Source organism: Brachycentrus maculatus, unplaced genomic scaffold (assembly GCF_059751285.1).
Source record: "Brachycentrus maculatus isolate JH-2025_06_01 unplaced genomic scaffold, ASM5975128v1 h1tg000261l, whole genome shotgun sequence".
NCBI lineage: Eukaryota > Metazoa > Arthropoda > Insecta > Trichoptera > Brachycentridae > Brachycentrus > Brachycentrus maculatus.
Window position 1 is genome coordinate 1,594,963 of NW_028281012.1, and position 18,979 is coordinate 1,613,941.

The 18,979-nt window shown below is 32.5% G+C and overlaps 1 protein-coding gene across 1 annotated transcript; it reads left to right on the plus strand.

Moving 5' to 3' along the window:
• Positions 1-2,160: 2,160 nt before the first annotated feature.
• On the plus strand, positions 2,161-8,679 carry LOC148305823 (cdc42 homolog). Its single transcript, XM_088266006.1, has 5 exons — positions 2,161-2,257; positions 4,239-4,637; positions 5,497-5,606; positions 5,915-6,112; positions 7,129-8,679. The coding sequence occupies exons 2-5, from the start codon at positions 4,460-4,462 to the stop codon at positions 7,216-7,218; spliced, it is 576 nt and encodes a 191-aa protein (XP_088122132.1). The 5' UTR covers positions 2,161-2,257; positions 4,239-4,459; the 3' UTR covers positions 7,219-8,679.
• The last annotated feature ends 10,300 nt before the right edge of the window (positions 8,680-18,979 follow it).

Here is an 18,979-nt window from a genome sequence, read left to right on the forward strand (position 1 = left end):
GAAGGCACCCCATAAGCTTCCAACTCTTTCCAAAGTAAAGGCCTGTACGGACTATCTATGTACACATAGTAGATAGCCATCCTTTTTTCTAAATAAATAAAACGTGTAAGAAAAATCGAAATAAGAATGATGTTTTTTGAAAACAAAGTTGATAAGTAGAAATGGGCAGGTACACAGCACCAAATAATAGTATGGTATTTGTGAAGCTATAAATATTTATCGCACGTGTCAGTGAAATTATTATATCATGATAAAAAATTTCAAAATATCACTCATTCAGCAATAATTCGTTGCCAACTATTTTCAAAGGAATAGGTAGGTACACAGCACAAAACTTTGGTAGGTGTCTGTAACACGAATATTGTATCTCAATATTATAAAGTTATAAGTCACGCACACACCCTAAAAGTATTATGGTCTTATCTGAGTACCATGGGATAGTTAGAACCTAATAAAAATATTGCAAATTTTGAACTAGAAGAATATCATTTAATTCATATCCGCTTTGTACGCCGTGCATATAGATTTTAAAAACTGCCTGAAGGCTCTTCTGTCAGCTCCTTTACATCCTCCCAAGTCGGGGGTCACGTCCCGTAGTTCAGACCAGAACTGCCGACGAAAATGTTATTTTCAAAAAACAGGGAAAATGCTTTGAATTTAGTGTATTTAATATTTATTAACGTCTACATAACAGAAAATAATAGCTTTCAAAAAGAACTAGGTACTTGCAGAAAGCTATATGAAAGCTGTCTGAAGAATGGATTTGTATTCGGTGAAGATCAAATGTCACCTATAAACTGCCTGCATTATGTACTTCTGTTCTCTTATACTGTTGTGAAGAGAAGAGAAGGAACAAACAAGAGAAGTCTGGAAAAAAAATAGATGAGGTTTACATCCAGCAGTCAGTGGAGAAACGACTGACAAAGAAGAAGAAGAGATACGATAGTGAAACATGGCACTTTACAAGGTCCCAGAGCAGTTGTATACCCGAGTATAATCGGGTATACAACTGCTAGTATCCAAGGTATAGCTTGTAGAATACACTTATAGATGTCTACAAATAATTTTAGGCATGCCGTTGTTTGACTCGCTGGGCAACGAAGAATTAAGGCATAGGACACAGCAACCCATGGTCACATCTGTCGCCAAGAAAGAGCGATCCAGCTGGCTAGATCATGTACTTCACATGTCTCTTGAGAGCCTTAATCAAGCTTGCCTCTTATAAGTCATCAGGTACACGCCTGACCTTCAATATGCGGGCCTAACTTGGGAAGATGCAAAAGAGCTGGCAGCCGACATAATAGCTCAGAAGCAGTTTGTGGACTCCATTTGCTATTCACAGGGAGCGGGCATAGATTAAGTACGTACTTGAATATTACTAAAGGTACAAATACACATGCTAATCATAGGCTTGATCAAAATGAGCATGTTCTCTAGCCTGTATACACTTGCTCGAAATAAGCGTGCTAGTTTAGTTTTATTTATTATGAGCATGCGCTCATAATAAATAAGCCTGCGCAAATCAAATATTCTGACACACATGAGATCCAAGCTCTCTGTCGGCTTAGTGTACATAGCAACTCAACAGATAGGTTTTGTGTTGTTGAAGTGAATGGAGAGTTGAGTGCTCCGGGTAAGATAACCTGTAGAATACAGCCGCTTGTGCACAACACGGAATTTTACCGTCCGGCAGTCCGTTTTGAAAAATAAAAGCGACTACGACGCGACAGTTTAGCGTGGTCGAATTTACTTTATTTAAAATATAGCATGTGCATCTATAACGAATGTGTTAGGAAAGCAAAGGTCTACTTTGTACCCAATTTTATTTTACTAGCAACCATCCACATTGTGACTAACGGATAATTGTTACATTTTGGGTTACTCGATGGGATGGTGTTCGTTGCTTTTTCTCGGTGTAATACTTCTTTCCAGCTTAAGTTTTTTTTACGTCAAGTATCAAGGATATTAGGAGCTAATAATACGCAATATGTAATAAAATTTTTAACTGATTGGTAAGATTAGCTTTGAATGATCGAATTGAGTAACGACTTTTTACCGAAATAAATTAGAGGTAGTAATTTAATTCGGTTTTTTAGTTCGATCGCCTATGTCGGATTCCGTAGTACTTATTTGCATAGTTTTCAATGCGAGCAACATTTTAACGTGCCCTGCCCATGCGTCCCAGTCTGACGTGTTTATGAACCGTTGATATTATATAAAATATACGGAAGTGTAATGCAGATTGAAACAGTTTGAGGTATTTTTTTTACTGTTTTCATATAATTATTAAATGCGTATCCGCTTAATAGTAATTAAATAATGTCAATATGTATGTTTTGTCAGAAGTATTTCACCGACAAGATGGAGGCCGTATTGCTAATTACTTGGCTTCACGAGCTATATATTCTTTTATTTAATAGTTTTGCGTGGCCTTTAATACTAAAAACAGTATTAAGTATTTTTACCTGATATTTACGTTGGGTATGGTTGACGTTGTCTAAAATATGTTTTAATGCAAATACTAAATACGTGTAATACGTGCCGGCGCAAGGCGGATTTTAATTTATTCAGAATTGCAATGGATTTAATACAAGATTTTGTCTGATTTGAATGTCTTACAATAAGTTATTTATATTTGTGACGTTTCTACGCGACTTAACCCTCACCGAGTCTAGACGTCCTTTGAGTGTACCTTTAAATAAATAAATTATATTTTATGGAATATTATTCTGATTTTAACGACATGAACTTGGATATTTACATTAGAATTTAACTATTATCTATACATTATGTCCGCCCCGTAGTGTAATGGTCAGCACGTTTGGCTATCGTACTGGAGGTCTCGGGTTATTTCATATTACCCTGGACTGGTACTTGAAGCAGAGGGCTAATCACCTTTTCTTCATGTGTTAACGATCAAGATAACACTGCGTTTATATAATGCAGTGCCTTATACACCATCGGGTGCGGATAATGGTTTTGAAGAAGACATATTTTTTTTTTTGTTTACTATTTCTTTTATAATAACATCCATATTATATCCACATATCCCATTAGAATTTTTTTCAAATGGTTACTAATATTTTTATACTGAGTTTTAATCTTAGAAGATTAATTAATTTCTAATTGTATTTTTTTACTTTGAAACTCATGTATTTAATGTATAATTGTATTTTATTGTAGCGTATTTGTAATATTATATATTTGCTTTGCGTAAATAGTAGAATTATAATCCAAACTATAGGAGAAATGCGTTTTTAAATAACGGGTGACAGTCAAAATATCTTATATAACATATTTCATTATCCAAAGTAATTTTACCCAAATAACGCAAGTTTTATCTTGCCTATGAATGTAACGGATTGGTAGAAAATTTTCATATCTATCAAAATTTTAGTTAAGATAATTTGACTGTTAACTGTCAATTTGTATTTTCTAGCAAATTATGTACTACAAAATATTTACCTATGATATACCCTAATCCCGAATTGTTGCTGATGGTTTTATTAATTTATAATGATGCAATGCATTCATAAATTATTAAGCCCCCATTAACTGCGATTCACACAGTTTGTCATTGGGTTTTTTAAATTAAGTTCATGCAAAGTTTTACAAAAAAAAAAATTTGTTGAAAAAATACAGATGTACGAGATACTCGCTACAAATTTAAAAATGAAAACATAGAACCCATTATTACTTCTTCTAATCCTAATAATTTATTAGTCCCTTCTGGTAGCAATTCAGAGTGAAATTATAATATGTATAATTTTATATATATATACATATATATATATATATATATATATATATATATATATATATATATATATATATATATATATATATATATATATATATATATATATATATATAAAATTAGTCTTCAAATATTATTTGCCCCATTTAAAACATTTTCATAAATTTGCATTTATCCAGTCCGTTCTTTTCTTAGAAGCACTTTTGGAACTCTTCAAATGAGTGTAAGTTACAACAGTCGGGAGAGTGAGAATATACCATATGTTGAATACTTGTTTTTGAGTTTGTGGTAGTATTATGTCCGTACCAGCGAATGGGTTAAATGGCCAAAGTGAATGCGCAACATTTGGATTGTTTCTATCAGTTGAATATTGGATGCGTTGTTTTTCATTTTTTCAGTGGCCCGTGTTAACGTAATAAAAACACCATAAGTAATTCCTAAAAAGATAACTATCGTCAGTTATATTTTCTCTTTGTTTCAGCAAGTCATTTTACATAATTATGTTCTCATCAAACACTCTGCATATAGAAAGAATATAAAGGATCGCATGGGCAACGTCTAAAAATCGAGACACAAGTATAAAGAATTGACAATAACTGTATTTATTCAGAAGCAAAGAAATCTTTTCCCGCAAAGATTAAAACAATCTTAATAAGATTGATATAATTCGGTTTTGAAGACTAATTAATAAGGTGAAGCAAGATGCAGACAATCAAATGCGTGGTGGTTGGTGATGGTGCTGTTGGTAAAACGTGCCTTCTGATAAGTTACACTACCAACAAATTCCCTTCCGAGTATGTCCCAACTGTATTTGACAATTATGCGGTAACCGTGATGATTGGAGGAGAGCCCTATACATTGGGACTTTTTGATACAGCTGGTGAGTGGATTACATTTTAACAATATTTTAAATAAAATGTGAAAGTGTTTTCAGGAAATGATAATAGTGGAATTCAATAAAGATATGAATTCAATCCGGTTAACTGATAATTATGAAGGGGTCATAAAGTGATATTATATCAGGCTTGTGCTAAGTCCACTTTGACAAATGTTTCCTATTTTTTCTAGGGTTGAAATATTTCTAGACAATATTGGCATAGAAAAATACATTATAGGAGCTTGTATAAAAAGTTAATTTTTCATTCCATCTGAACTAAGTTGATTACAAGAAGCGGACTTTTGTATTTTGTGTTTGACCTAACCGGTTTTGGCAAAATAAAAACAAAAATTTCATTTGAAATTCCTTGAAAAAATAATTTTCCAGACTTGTTCCAGTTGTTTTTTAATATCAAAATAAATTGGTTTTATTAATGTATTTAAAAGAAAGTGTGTTATTAATCAATCAGCATACAATGTTACAAGAGAAATCAGGTTATTATATTTAGATGCAAGAAATACATTAAAACGATGAAATTTGTTTCTGCCAGGAAGATCAGGATTGATACTAGTAGATCGTCTGCAGGTAAACATTGTTTACACATCTGTGGTGCCATCTATCCCCGGGGCATATACGATCATTATACATTTACGCCATCACTACTATTATATTATATTATATTACATACTGACTTACAAATATAAAAGCAGATTAGATCGGGTCTTTTAAATACAGTGGTGATAGCACATTACCTACATTTAACACTAGAATGGAAAGATATTTTTACAATTTACTATCTGATTGTAAGCATCAGTGTTAATTTATTACTTTTGCTACATGTATTTATATTTTATTTTCACAGGTCAGGAGGATTATGACAGACTTAGACCATTGAGTTACCCGCAGACAGATGTTTTTCTTGTGTGCTTTTCAGTAGTTCATCCAAGTTCATTTGAAAATGTTAAAGAAAAGGTAAATATTGCCAAAGAAAATATTATTGAACTAGTTAATGTTCACTTTTATAATGGACTCTCTCGTCTATTTTTCTACTTACAGCTTCAAATGTTATTACTGAAATATATGTGTTTAAAATTACCTGACAGTTTAACAAATATTATACTTGTACACAAATAAATTATAAATGAAATATTGATGTTGACTTCATAATTTGTGTCGATATGTGAAAATGACATTTTGATGAAGAGCTCCATCTGCGTGTTGGCAAACCAGACAAATTTGCAAATGAAACTTGTCTTTACAATATTATGTGATTTTTGCAGTGGGTACCAGAAATAACGCATCACTGTCAGAAAACGCCATTCCTTCTTGTCGGTACACAAATAGATCTCCGTGAAGACGCAGTCACTATGGAAAAGTTAGCAAAAAATAAACAGAAGCCAGTGTCATTAGAACAAGGAGAAAAATTAGCTAAGGAACTAAAGGCTGTGAAGTATGTTGAATGCTCTGCATTAACACAGGTATGATATAATTTGTTTCAATGCAAATTTGTAAAAATATTTATAGTGGAGAATTTTGCAAACATCTACTTGTAACTATTGACCTCGACAGGATATTCCCTCGGGAGAAATTGTAATATAGGCTACATAGAAAAGGATTTTTTTATTCTCAACAAATTTATAAAATTAAAATTTTTTAAGATTATTTTTCTCTCATTCCCCATAAGGTTTGTGATGGGGGATTAGGTGAATTATACGTTTTGAATCTGCAACGGACCGGCTCTGTTCTAGCGAAATTTTATTCCTAATATTTTTCATATTTATTAACATATTTCCTTATGAGATTTCAATTTTGTGCTGACATTTCTCGGCAGAACTGCATTTTATATAATAAAACAACCGTATAGTTTTTTCCACTAACTTTCTTTTTTCCATTCAATGTAACTTTTTAGTAAAAAAAAAGTGACTTTAAATGAAAAATAAAATACAATTTATAGTTGTAGTTTTATTATAAAATTTCAATAAAAACTACCGTTTGTCTTAAGATTTTTGATTCTGTTTATTATTTTTATTCTCCCATATCGCTCACTCCTTTCAAGAACGTCATAAATCAAAAAACTAGATTTTTCAGGAGAACGTTTTTAAAGTTAAGAAATATAACACAATGTATTAAAAATATCAAGCCACTTATTGAACTTTTTACCGTGCAATAGATCTTTTTAGGTAAAACCTGAAGGTTTTTTCTCCATTTAAAAATATTTAGTATATTTAAAAAAATAATTAAACAATACCTTTTCTTCAAAATGTAAAAACAACATTTTCTGCCCTGTAGCGGGTAAATATTTAATTGAAAATATGCCTCTCTTGCTGGGATATAGTACATTTTCTGGGCATTCCGAAAACATGCACAACTGAAAATTTTTGATTTATGACGTTCTTGAAAGGAGTTAGCGATATAGTATTAAGGTTTGACATTTGGGCTTTGTGAGGTGGAGAGAGTATTAACTAATGGGTGTTGTGTTGTTTTTTTTCGGTAGAAAGGGTTGAAGAATGTGTTTGACGAGGCAATCCTGGCGGCACTCGAGCCTCCAGAACCCGTGAAGCGCAGGCGGTGCGTGTTGCTGTAGGCACCTCCCTCTGCATTCTTCTTGCTGGAAACCTCCTACTTCTTGGCTGCCACGCTCTGGCAATACCTTCTTATTTGCTAACTATTTTTGTAATACTACAATTCTGTGCCTCGCTGTTTCATTCACAGAAGGATATTACTTCCGCAAGTACCATATCCTAAGTGTGATGTGTCATTTTAATTCCCGTCTTCCGGGACATGCCCTTTAGATACAAATTTAACATAGGTCTATAAAGGCTTATTGACATAAAGCAATAAAATTCTATGAATTAAAAAACAATCAAAAAAAGATTTGAATTATATCATTTGATGATTAAAAATATTCTATCAATTTAGAAGTTAATATAATATCAATTTAGAAGTTTGTAATTCTAAATTTCACCAAGAATGCACAATTAGTATCGTATTGTACTATTGCATTTAATATTAATAATTTTACAAACTAAATTTCTAAGATTAAAAACTCCTTTGGTCCTTTCCAAACTTATACAAAATACGCGATCAAATGAGTTTTGTCTTATTCAAAGAAAAGTAATGAAATCTTTGGGTGTCTAATGGTTTAGTTAACTGATTGCATACTTATTCCTTGTCTTGACATCGCCGATTTGTATTAACTATATTGCCGTCCTTCATGGCTTCATCAAAATTTGAAATTTTGATTAATCAACAAGAAAAATATCCTCTGAATGTTGAATGTGAGGAATATGCAATTTTTCATTTGTTGTATTTTTGTCTAAAATTACAACCTTTTGATGGTGCACATTGTACATGATGCATTCAACTAGTTCTTATATAACAGTGCAATCAACCCACATACCTTAGAGCCTGTCAATCAACTCTTTTTAAATGTTAAACCCATTTTTAGCCTTCAAAATTGTGCTAAGATAAACTTGAATTTTTTATCGTAGAAATTAATTTATGCAATATCTTTTAGCATAAAATGATATTTTAAAGTCATAAACAGATAAGATATTATTTGTATGCAAAGTTGAATTTTGAGTCTTTTACCGTAAAGAAATTTTACATCTCTTAAAATATTCACAAAACATTTGATTTAACTGATTTGTGACTCGATTTATGGTGAATACTATCCATTAAAAAAAATCTTAGCAAATACCACTGATTTAGTGAACATAAATTCTTCAATAGAGTGGCATTTGTTGAGTAGGTATTTGTATTAACAGGTGAGTCAGTGAGCTAATCCAAGATAGATTCATAAATCCTCAATAATTGGCAGAGGCATTGCTCAGCAGCCAATTAAACGGTGGTTCTCGGAGCATCTCCATTTGTGAACAAGAGTTAACTGATATCTCTCAGTCAGTTATCTCGTGCAGATCAGTAAGATCCGGTCATTCGCGAACGGCTCATTTCAATCCACATATCGCTCACTATTTTCAACGTCATAAATCAAAAAACTTGATTTTTCAGGAGATCGTTTTTAAAGTTTAAAAATATAATAAAATATATTAAAAATAAAGTTCAAGCCACTTATTGAATTTTTTACTGTGCTACAGATCTTTTAAGGTAAAACCTGAAGGTTTTTTCTCTATTCGAAAAATATTTAGTATATTTAAAAAAATTATTAAACAATACCTTCTCATCAAAATGCAAAAACAAATATCTGTCAAATTCTGCCCTGTAGCGGGTAAATATTAAGTTAAAAATATGCCGCTTTTGCTGGAATATAGTACATTTTATGGGCATTCCGAAAACATGCACAACTGAAAATCGTCAATTTTTTATATATGACGTTGTTAAAAGGAGTGAGCGATATGGTAAGTAACCAGCCCCATATATATATAAACTTATAATTTTCCATGTGATTATGTATTGTATAAACGTTTAAGCCGTAACTCACAAATAAGTAGAAACGCAACCAAGTATTGTAAATTGTTTTTGTGTATTTTCTCAAGGATCTAATATTATCACAAAACTATTTAATTATAAAAGACTAAGTGTGTTTTAAAATATTGGATAGGTCATTGTGCATGTACAACTTCTCTGTTTACGCAATTGATTGGTTCCTGAATATCAAGTAAAAAGTATGCAGTATACAAATTGTGTTTCAGGTCCGCATTGAGTAATCCAAGCATTTGTGAGGATATGAGTTGAAAAAAATCCTAGTAAGTTCGTAGCAAAACTTCATTTACAATTCCTCCTTTTTCATAGAATAATGATAATTTCGGAAATATTTTTTTTGTGAACTCTAAGGTTATCTCAACATTTTCACATTATTTTTAAAAATATATATTAATATGTATTTTAAGAAAAATAATGTGAAAATGTTGAGATAACCTTACTATAGCTTACAAGGCTTGTGGAAATTGTGTCACTTTACTAATAATTTTTATTCATTGAAAAAGATATAATTTATGGACATTTATCAATCTTCTATTCGTAAATCATAAAAGGCTGCACTTTGTACATTAGCAACCTACTCACTCGGATTTTTGCCGAATTATAGCGAACTTATCCGAGCCTTTACATTCCGGAGTACTTCCTGAGTAAAATTATGGCTAGCGCATAAGTACACTAAGAAAAGAAGAAAAACGTTTCTTATAAATATAAAAAATTATTTGTTATACATCCTCAGAAATATTTGGTAAAAATAATTTGGTATGGGTTTGGAACACGGTGTGTAAATTTTTTTATATGTAATTTAAATGGGACTGATTTTGAACAAACATAAATAAACTTTATTTGGAACATGTTAGGTAAATAATGTAATTCGTGTATATAAAAATTTATGGAAAGCCCTGTACAAGAGGATTAGACATATATCTAATTTATTTCAGTACTTTAATATGATTATTTTAAAATTCATTCCAATGTGTAAGGAGATGTGTTGTAAACATTTGAATGTTTGTTTATTCCTTAATTCATTTCCACCCCCGCAATGTATACTATTAACCATAAATGGACAATATTGAGTTTTCATATCTTAAGTTCCAACTAACTTGGGCTACTCAGTACAAATGTACCGTACAAGATAAGTGTAAAATTGTATTTTGCGACTTATGTGCGCAATAGCGCGTACGAGGGCTCGAAGGATTCATTCCAGAAATGAACAACTTATTTTATTTTATGTAATAGTATAGAGTTCAATAGGGCAAGTCAGTTGTCTGGTTTTTAATTGATACGAAATATTGAACTATTTTTGCTTCCAATTCTTTAACTAAAGTTGTAATTTTATAATGTTTGTAATTTAGGTATATTATCTAATCCAGCAATAACAATATTACCCACCAATGGGGTTCATATGTATGTTTTGCTTTTATCCTAAACAACTCATTTATTTTTTAATTGCTTGTAAGAATGCTGCGAACTGTAGTATGTATATTTTTGGTACGGACTATTCTTAATTGTAGTAATATGTTCCATCTCAGTGTTTTACAACACTGCAAAAATAATCAACATCATAAGAAAACTTCAGTTGTATTTTTCTGAATAATATTAAGAATATAGTGATGATTTAAAAAGTATTAAACTACATCAGAAAAAAATATCGACTGAATTTCTCTTTGTCAAGTTGTTCTAGATTAGGTACATCAAAATCATAAATCTTAGAAAGTTTGAGAAATTTTTAAAGAAAATCAATGGTAAATAAGTTACATATAATTGTAATGAATATAATATAGATCCCTCTTTCTGTTTCTACCATTTATAGAAATTTAAAAAAAATTGACATGCTAGTATCTAGATTTATATATAATATGTGGCAATAATTAAATGGACTCGTCACCATTATCCATCCATGCATTGTTCAATTTAGTAAATTTAATGATACAATCAATTATAAACACAATTTTTACGCTTTATAAATTTGATTTTTCGTAAATGAATTAAGTGCCTCTTGCATTATTTGACATTTACTCCAATTACATTGGTGTTTATAAATACCAATCATTTGAAGTGTGCATCAATTTGCAACTCGGCTCATGCTAAGTTATGAGTATGTGTAATAAGTACACACAGTGACATCGCTTATTGGCGATTCGCTTTTTCAATTTACACCTATAAATTGAACAAAATACAGAATTATGGTAGATAAACCGGTCACATGCAAAGTTTGAAAGAAACTGGTCACCTTATATTAATGTCAATTTGAGAACACGATGACCTGTCACGTGATTTCACTTAGTTGAACAGCAGCAGTGATCAATCTGCATAATATACTGAAGGGCAATATTCGCATAATAATATAAACTTTGTATACATCGAAGGACAATATTCAGCCGACCTTGTCTCCATGCCCGAGTATTATATCCTTTGTGAAAAGTGACGCCTTTTGGCTTTTGTAAGGAACAGTTTTTAGATCAAGTATTAAACATTGTTATTTCTAAAAGTAATGTATATAATCTAAGACTAAATTACAATAAGTAATGAGGTATTTCCACTTTTTTGGCCCATTTTATCATTGTTTAATTGGCATTCATTTTAAATCTACTAATTCAAGTTTTTTTTATTGTTATCACAGACAGATGTGTAAAAAAAAACAAATACCATATACAATAATTTTTAAAAACATTTAAGTACATTCTTGTATTTCAAAGGTGTTTTACAATGATGAATAATTTATCTATATGCATTTGGAAATCAAATGTGATGGCTTACTACACTGAAAAATGGGCCTTTTTAGTATTAAGAAGAAAAAAGTTATGGGAATGAAAAAATAAGAACTACATAAACATACAATTTTTTTTTGTAATATATTGTATTTTATACACCATGTGCCATAAAATTCCATAAAAATAAACGCTTTATAAATATTTTTCATTATCTAAAGAACCATGTGGTAATTCCTAATATAATTTAATTATTGTCTTTGATTTGTAATTTTACTTTTTACATTGCAAACATTAACTTATTGATAAACAATTACGGTATACTTGCAGTGGTTGACCTCTAAAGTCATTTAGCAATATAATAATTGTTTATAAGGGAGGAAGAAAATAATAATTGGTATTCATTTACAAACTTGTATATTCCCCTTCCTTTTCAATGCTGGGTCCAGAAATTCAGGATTTACACCTATTAATAAATTCTACTTGTTGGAAATGTTTCCATGATCTTAATAACCATAACGCACTTCTAATATATTAGCTCTGATTAAAATCTCTCATTGAAAGAATAGCGGCTGAAATTTTATTAACACACTGAGTAGGTGATGATCATATGTACATATTGTGTCTTAAGTTTTTATTTTACATGCATAAACAGTAAGCTTACTGCTATAACTGACTTTTTAATGAATTAATAACAAAAAAAAAAACAAAAAAAAACAATTTTTGTGAGTTAACATTAACACACGAGTTAACACGAAATACTTTGATATTGATTGGGAATATAAGTTTTTAATTTCGTAAAAAGATTTAAACCTTAACCAAACTATTAAAGCAATGTTTTACTGATTTTAGAAAAATTGATATTAAAACATTGCTGAATGTTTGGACATTTGTACAACGCAACAAGATATGTATATGGATAAGGAAATCTAAATGCTGTAAAGTCAAATAATCGCTGTCAAATTACAGTCAACCAAAAGTTAGATTTTCATTTCCCACTGACAGGCTCAGTCTGGGGTATGGGATCTAACTTGGGGTACCGTCACAATAGATCTATACAGGTTGGAGATTTGTTGAGAGCCTTGACAGGATAATATGAGAACGTTCCCACATGTACTTGTAGTGTGTTGAAGAAAACAGTTATATTTTATATTTACAAAAGAGACAATATATTTTTTCAATGCGCATGGGTGTATATTATTTTATTTATCTGGTAATTACTTTATTTATTGGAATTTATTATATGTATGATTAATATCCTGTTAATTAAAATATTTATATACTTCGGTGGAAATTCTTTTATAATCGTAAATAACCTGGTTAGATTAATAAAGTTATATACATTTATCTTTTACTAAAATACAAAATGAATATTTATTTACCTACTCCTACTCCAAAAAAATCCTTACAGAAATATATAAGTAGCTCAACTTATGCGTAATCCTGGTTGGAGATGATTGACAAAATGTCATCATATTATTTATTAAATCAGACACTGGATTATTTACCTTACGGATGAGATGTGAATTTATAGGTGTCTGAACTCGATATAAGACTCCTTATATGAAAGAACATGGAAGTCTAATACTTCACCAAGTTTTCAACTGGTGGTGCTACAATCAGCCATACTTCCAAATGTATAATGAAAATCATACCCACACGTGGAAGGTTCTGAGACTTGCATATATACAGGTTTCAATAATTAATGCAAGATGGAGATTCAATAATGGGCAGAATGGTGAATATTCCACAAGCGTACAAAGTGATCGCTTAGGCCAGTTAAACGCCGAATCGTAATCCCTGGGATGCTCAGATTTCCATCTTTCCAATAAAGATGAATGATAGATGTTTGAGGCACCTATAAATTGACAAAATTATTTATTGTATCAAGAAGCTCAATTATATTCAAGTAAACGTGTTAATAATTACTCCCAACACAATTCAACAGATGTGTCCATTAACCTTTAGTAGTTCATGCAGCGCGTGCAATAAGGGTAGCGCCCTGCCGAAGCATTTTTAATGAAAATATTAGTGCGACTTGCTACCCATGCGTAGCTATTATAAAAATAATTATATCTTAAAATTAGTCATCCTATTTAGGTAATATAAAAAGAATTATGAGAATAAAAGATTTTTTATAATTTGCCGTAATAAAGCAGCTTTGTTTTATTACAGTCCTCCTAATAAAACCCAACGCATCTCCCAGGAGTCATCCTTGTAATGCAGGTATAAACACTAATATTACACACCACGACTAAAACGTTTATCGGAACCAAAAGTAAAATGATGGATCGGTATCTCGAAAGACATTATCTACATAAGCTAATCTTCATATTTTGAATATTATTGTCATTGAGGGTTGTCAGAAAAGTTTCCGACCTAACAATGATACAAGTCTTTTTTTTCAAATTTATTATTATTTTTCTACATAATCACCTTTTACATATATACACTTCTCCCAGTGATGCTTCCATCTCTTCAACCTGTCCAAATAGTAGTTGGCGTCTTTCCCTGCAAAATACTCATTAACGAAGGTGATGGCCCCTCATTCGATGAAAATCTCTGTCCTCCGAGTGAAATTTTTAGCTTAGGGAACAAAAGTCGCTCGGGGCTAGATCTGATGAGTAAGGAGGTGGTCAAGTAGTTCAAACCGTAATTTGTGAATATTTGCCATAGCAACCGCTGAGGTGTGAGAAGGCGCATTGTCTTGATGAAACTTTTTTTTTTCTTTTGCAAATGTGGCCGTTTTTCCATAACTTCTGTATTCAACTTATCGAGTAATGATGCGTAGTATGCTCCTGTAATAGTTTTTGCTTTTTCTAGGTAATCTATGAAAATAACTCTGTGACTAATCCAGAAAACAGTCGCCATCACTTTCCTAGCCGAAGGAACAGTTTTTGCCTTTTTGGGACCGATTCCCCCTTCGCAGTCCACTGTTTGGACTGTATTTTTGTTTCTGGAGCAGCATGGTGTATCCAAGTTTCATCTACAGTTATTAATCGGCGCCAAAAGCTTTCAGCTGCCCAAAATTTACAGTAGTAAATGATGGAGCAGAGTCCCCGTATACAGCATCCAACTTGTCTTTAATTTGTGTAGGCGTGTTGCCTTTCAAAAACAAATATTTTATGACTGCTCGATACTCAATTTTTTCTATTTAAAAAAAAAACGCTCACGGCAACTCACTCAAACGACTGTCAAACAATAACTGTGCGTCCAAAATGGCTGAAATTTTGGTGAGTGCCTTTCAACGCATGCGCAAACACATTCTCCAGTTTTTATTGACAACTTCTACCATCTTCATGTTGAGGTCGGAAACATTTCAGACAGCCCTTGTACAGTGTAATCCTATTGGATTACACAGATTTACGAGGGCTGTCTGAAATGTTTCCGTCCTCAATATGAACGCTATTACAAAACGCATCTCTATCACTGATCCTGTATGAGACCGGTGGGCATTGAACGATGCAAATCCGCGGTCCCGTAAAGGACCACTGGGCGGCTAAAGATTAAATAAGAAGAAATTATCTTATCAAAGATGAAGAAGAATATGGAAGTCTGGGCATTTACGGGGCTGACGACCGTCATAGGCTGGTTTAAGTGATCACTTAACACATGTGTAACATTCACCATTTGTACCCATTTTTGACAACCACACTACTAAACCAGCCTATGACGGTCCTCAGCCCTGTAAATGCCCAGACTTCCATATTCTTCTTCATCTTTGATGAGATGTCAAAAATAATATGAAAAATAACTCCTATAATTGGAGATAATCCTGATTTGTGACCAAGTATTTGGACACACTCAAAATGTTGTAAAGAAATTATCTATAATTCCACAGTTCACTGCAATATTCTTAGAGATTGTGATTTTTTCTATTCCTGCAAGTGATTTTTTTTACATGGCTGCCTAAAGTATGGATGGATTAATATGAATAGACTTATTTTAAGGAAGCACCATCTGCAGTTGACAACCATCCGCAATGATGAGGACCTCAACAAACTGCTCGCTGGCATGACCATCGCACAGGGAGGCATCCTGTCAACATGTTGGCCATTTTCCCAGCTTAAGAAGACCGAAAAGTAATGGCTCTTTGTTTCTTCCCCAGACTCCAGCTACCCTGTGACCGATTGACATTATCATCATCATCCATGTCTTTATAAGCACCCTTGAGGTAATATTTTACAAAAATGGCAGTATATATTATTATTAAACCATATCCGCTCCCCAGGTGGAGTATATGGAGTCCACAAACTGTCTCCAGGTTTTTCTGTCGGCTGCCAACTCCCTTACATCCTCCCAAGTCAGATCCGCGTCCCAAAGTTCTGACGAGAACTGCCAATGAATTGTCAGCAGTGGTCGTCCTGGGCGGTGCGAACCTGATGCCTTGTAAAATAGGCAAGCTTGATTAAGGCTCTCAGGAAGCATGCGGAGTACATGGCCAAGCCAACTGAATCGCCTGTTCTTGACGACAGTTGTGACCAAGATTTGCTGCGTCCTACGCCTTATCTCTTCATTTCTCACAAAGTCAAACCACCGCATGCCTAAAATTCTCCGCAGACACTTATTCTCAAAGCTTAGTACACAGCTGCTCTGTGAGCCCTTGTAAGGTGCCATGTTTCACAGCCGTATAAGAGAACAGGAGCAATGCAGCCATTTTATAGGCAGCATTTGGTCTTCACCGAGTACAAATCCGATCTCCAGACAGCCTTCATACTGTTAAATGCGGACCCTGCGAGTCCTAATCACACTCCCAGTTCCTTTTTAAGGCTGTCATTTTCAGTCGTGTACACTCCCAAGTACTTGAAACTCTCGACCTTTTCGATGCGCTGGTTACTCAACATCAAGGGATGTTGGGCATCTAGGCATGAGCTGTTACACAGCAAATGGGTTTTTGCAACATTTATTGTAAGCCCCATGTGCGTACAGTACCTATTTACCCTGTCGACGATTAATTGAAGACCCTCAACGGAGTCATCAATTATAACCGGAATTTCCAGGAGGGGGAGATGGTTATACCTCGGTCAGATGATAATGACTTTTGAAGAATGAAATCCATGAGGATGATAAAGAGAAACGGCGCAAGGACGCAGCCTTGTCTGACTACCGTAGAGACCCCAAACCGATCCGTGACAACATCGTCAACTCTCATACAGCATTCAGTATTAAGGTGAAGGGACTTAATTAGCTCCACTAATTTCCTAGGCACCCCATAAACTTCCAGTACTTTCCAGATTGTAGGCCTGTGCGGACTATCAAACGCTTTCTCATAGTCTACAAAACCCATCGCCAAAGAACTGTTAAATTCCTGGCTCTGCTGTAGAATGTGCCGAATATTATGGATTTAATCCGCACATGACCTAACAGGCAGAAACCCTGCCTGGTTTTCTCTGAGCACCTGCATAATGGGGGCTCGGATTCTCTGCAAGATTACGTGGGCAAGCACCTTCCCAGGTACGCTGAGTAGCGTAATGCCGCAGTAGTTGTCACAGTTAAATGGATATATGGCAGTATACAAATGGATATATGGCGTCCACTTTATGTGTTTTCAATAATAAACAGTATCAGAGCAGTCTGCGAAATATTTTATTTGTCAGCAGCAAAACCTACATTAGAAATTAAATCTAGGTTATTCCTGTTCTTGGGTAAACACTATATTCATTTTCTATGCGTAATTCAAGAGGACTACTAACATACAAATAATGAACCATATTCAGGATAATAAAAATCACTACCGAACTGAACAAAGTGGATAAAATTTGTGTTAGTTTTGGCAGGTTACCTACCGTATTTAATATAACAGAATGGACATCTTCACTTTCTCGACATTCTGAGAAAGCAGGAAATTAGGTGTTGAGTGCAGCAACTCTTGGTCACAACTGCCGCCAAGAAAAGGCCATTTAGTAGACCATGTACTTCACATGCCTCCCGAGAGCATGAAGATGCCTTTTTTACAAGGCGTCAGTTTCCCGCCGCCCAAGACGCCCATGTTTATTTCTAGTGTTTTGTTTTTGAAGAATATTACATTTGTCCAAGTTGGAGGTGGGCATTGCATACATTTAGTTAACAAACTATGAGACATTTTCGTTGCGCCAAAGATGAAATTTAAGAAGAGATTTTTTGCAATAATGGCACAGAATATTAAGAAATGATTTTACCACATTTTAAATTTGAATTATTTATGTTTAAATCACGGTATTTATTGCTATAGTAACCCATAAAGTCCTGGTAGTCAAAGGGTTAAAATTATGTTCTTGTAGTGTCAGGAATATAGGTTATTAAAACTCATTACTAAACGCTATAATTTATTTCAATCATGTATACAAAGATAATTTTCTATTTTATTTGTAAATGATGAAGTTCGCTATCTGAAATAATACAGAAAGTATTATAAATCTATTTAATTCATTTGGCAGTAAATCATTTGCTGTTTTTTTTTACATTGTATAATTGATTTTGACTGTTTAACAATATTATGTCTGTATTAACTTGTAAATATATAAAATTTCATCAATTAATTACAATTTTATTTTATAAAAATAGAAATTCATTTAGATGCAGTTTGGTAAAGAAGCTGATAAATATAATTATGTGTTTAAACTAAATTATAATCATGTGGTTAAAAATATTCCACTGTACCGAGCAAGGAAGGGGTTACTGAAGTTTTTTGAAAAAATTGGATAATAAATTATTGCCATGTCTGATTCACGTTTTATTCACTAAATATGTGAAGAAAATCTAAAATACTAAGGAATGTGGCTTTTATAGATACCCCCTTTGCTTCTAGTATGCACTATTATATACTATTATATAGCAGCAGATCAGTTGACATAAAGTAGCTTATGAGAAATTTTATAATAAAATACAATGTACATAGCACTGACCAATTATAAAATATAAATTCATTTATTAATTTCAAAAATAAATAAATTTGTAAATCACTTCTGGGGCGTCGTAACATTTGGTGGTATTTTCATACATTTATCTTTTTACCATAAACTCTATTTACGAAGACATCTACATTAAAAACTCATTAAATCCAACAACTATAATTTTGATTGTGCAATCATCCAAAAAATATTGGTTTCATTATCTTTTTTACAAAACATTATATATATATATATATATATATATATATATATATATATATATATATATATATATATATATATATATATATATATATATATATATATA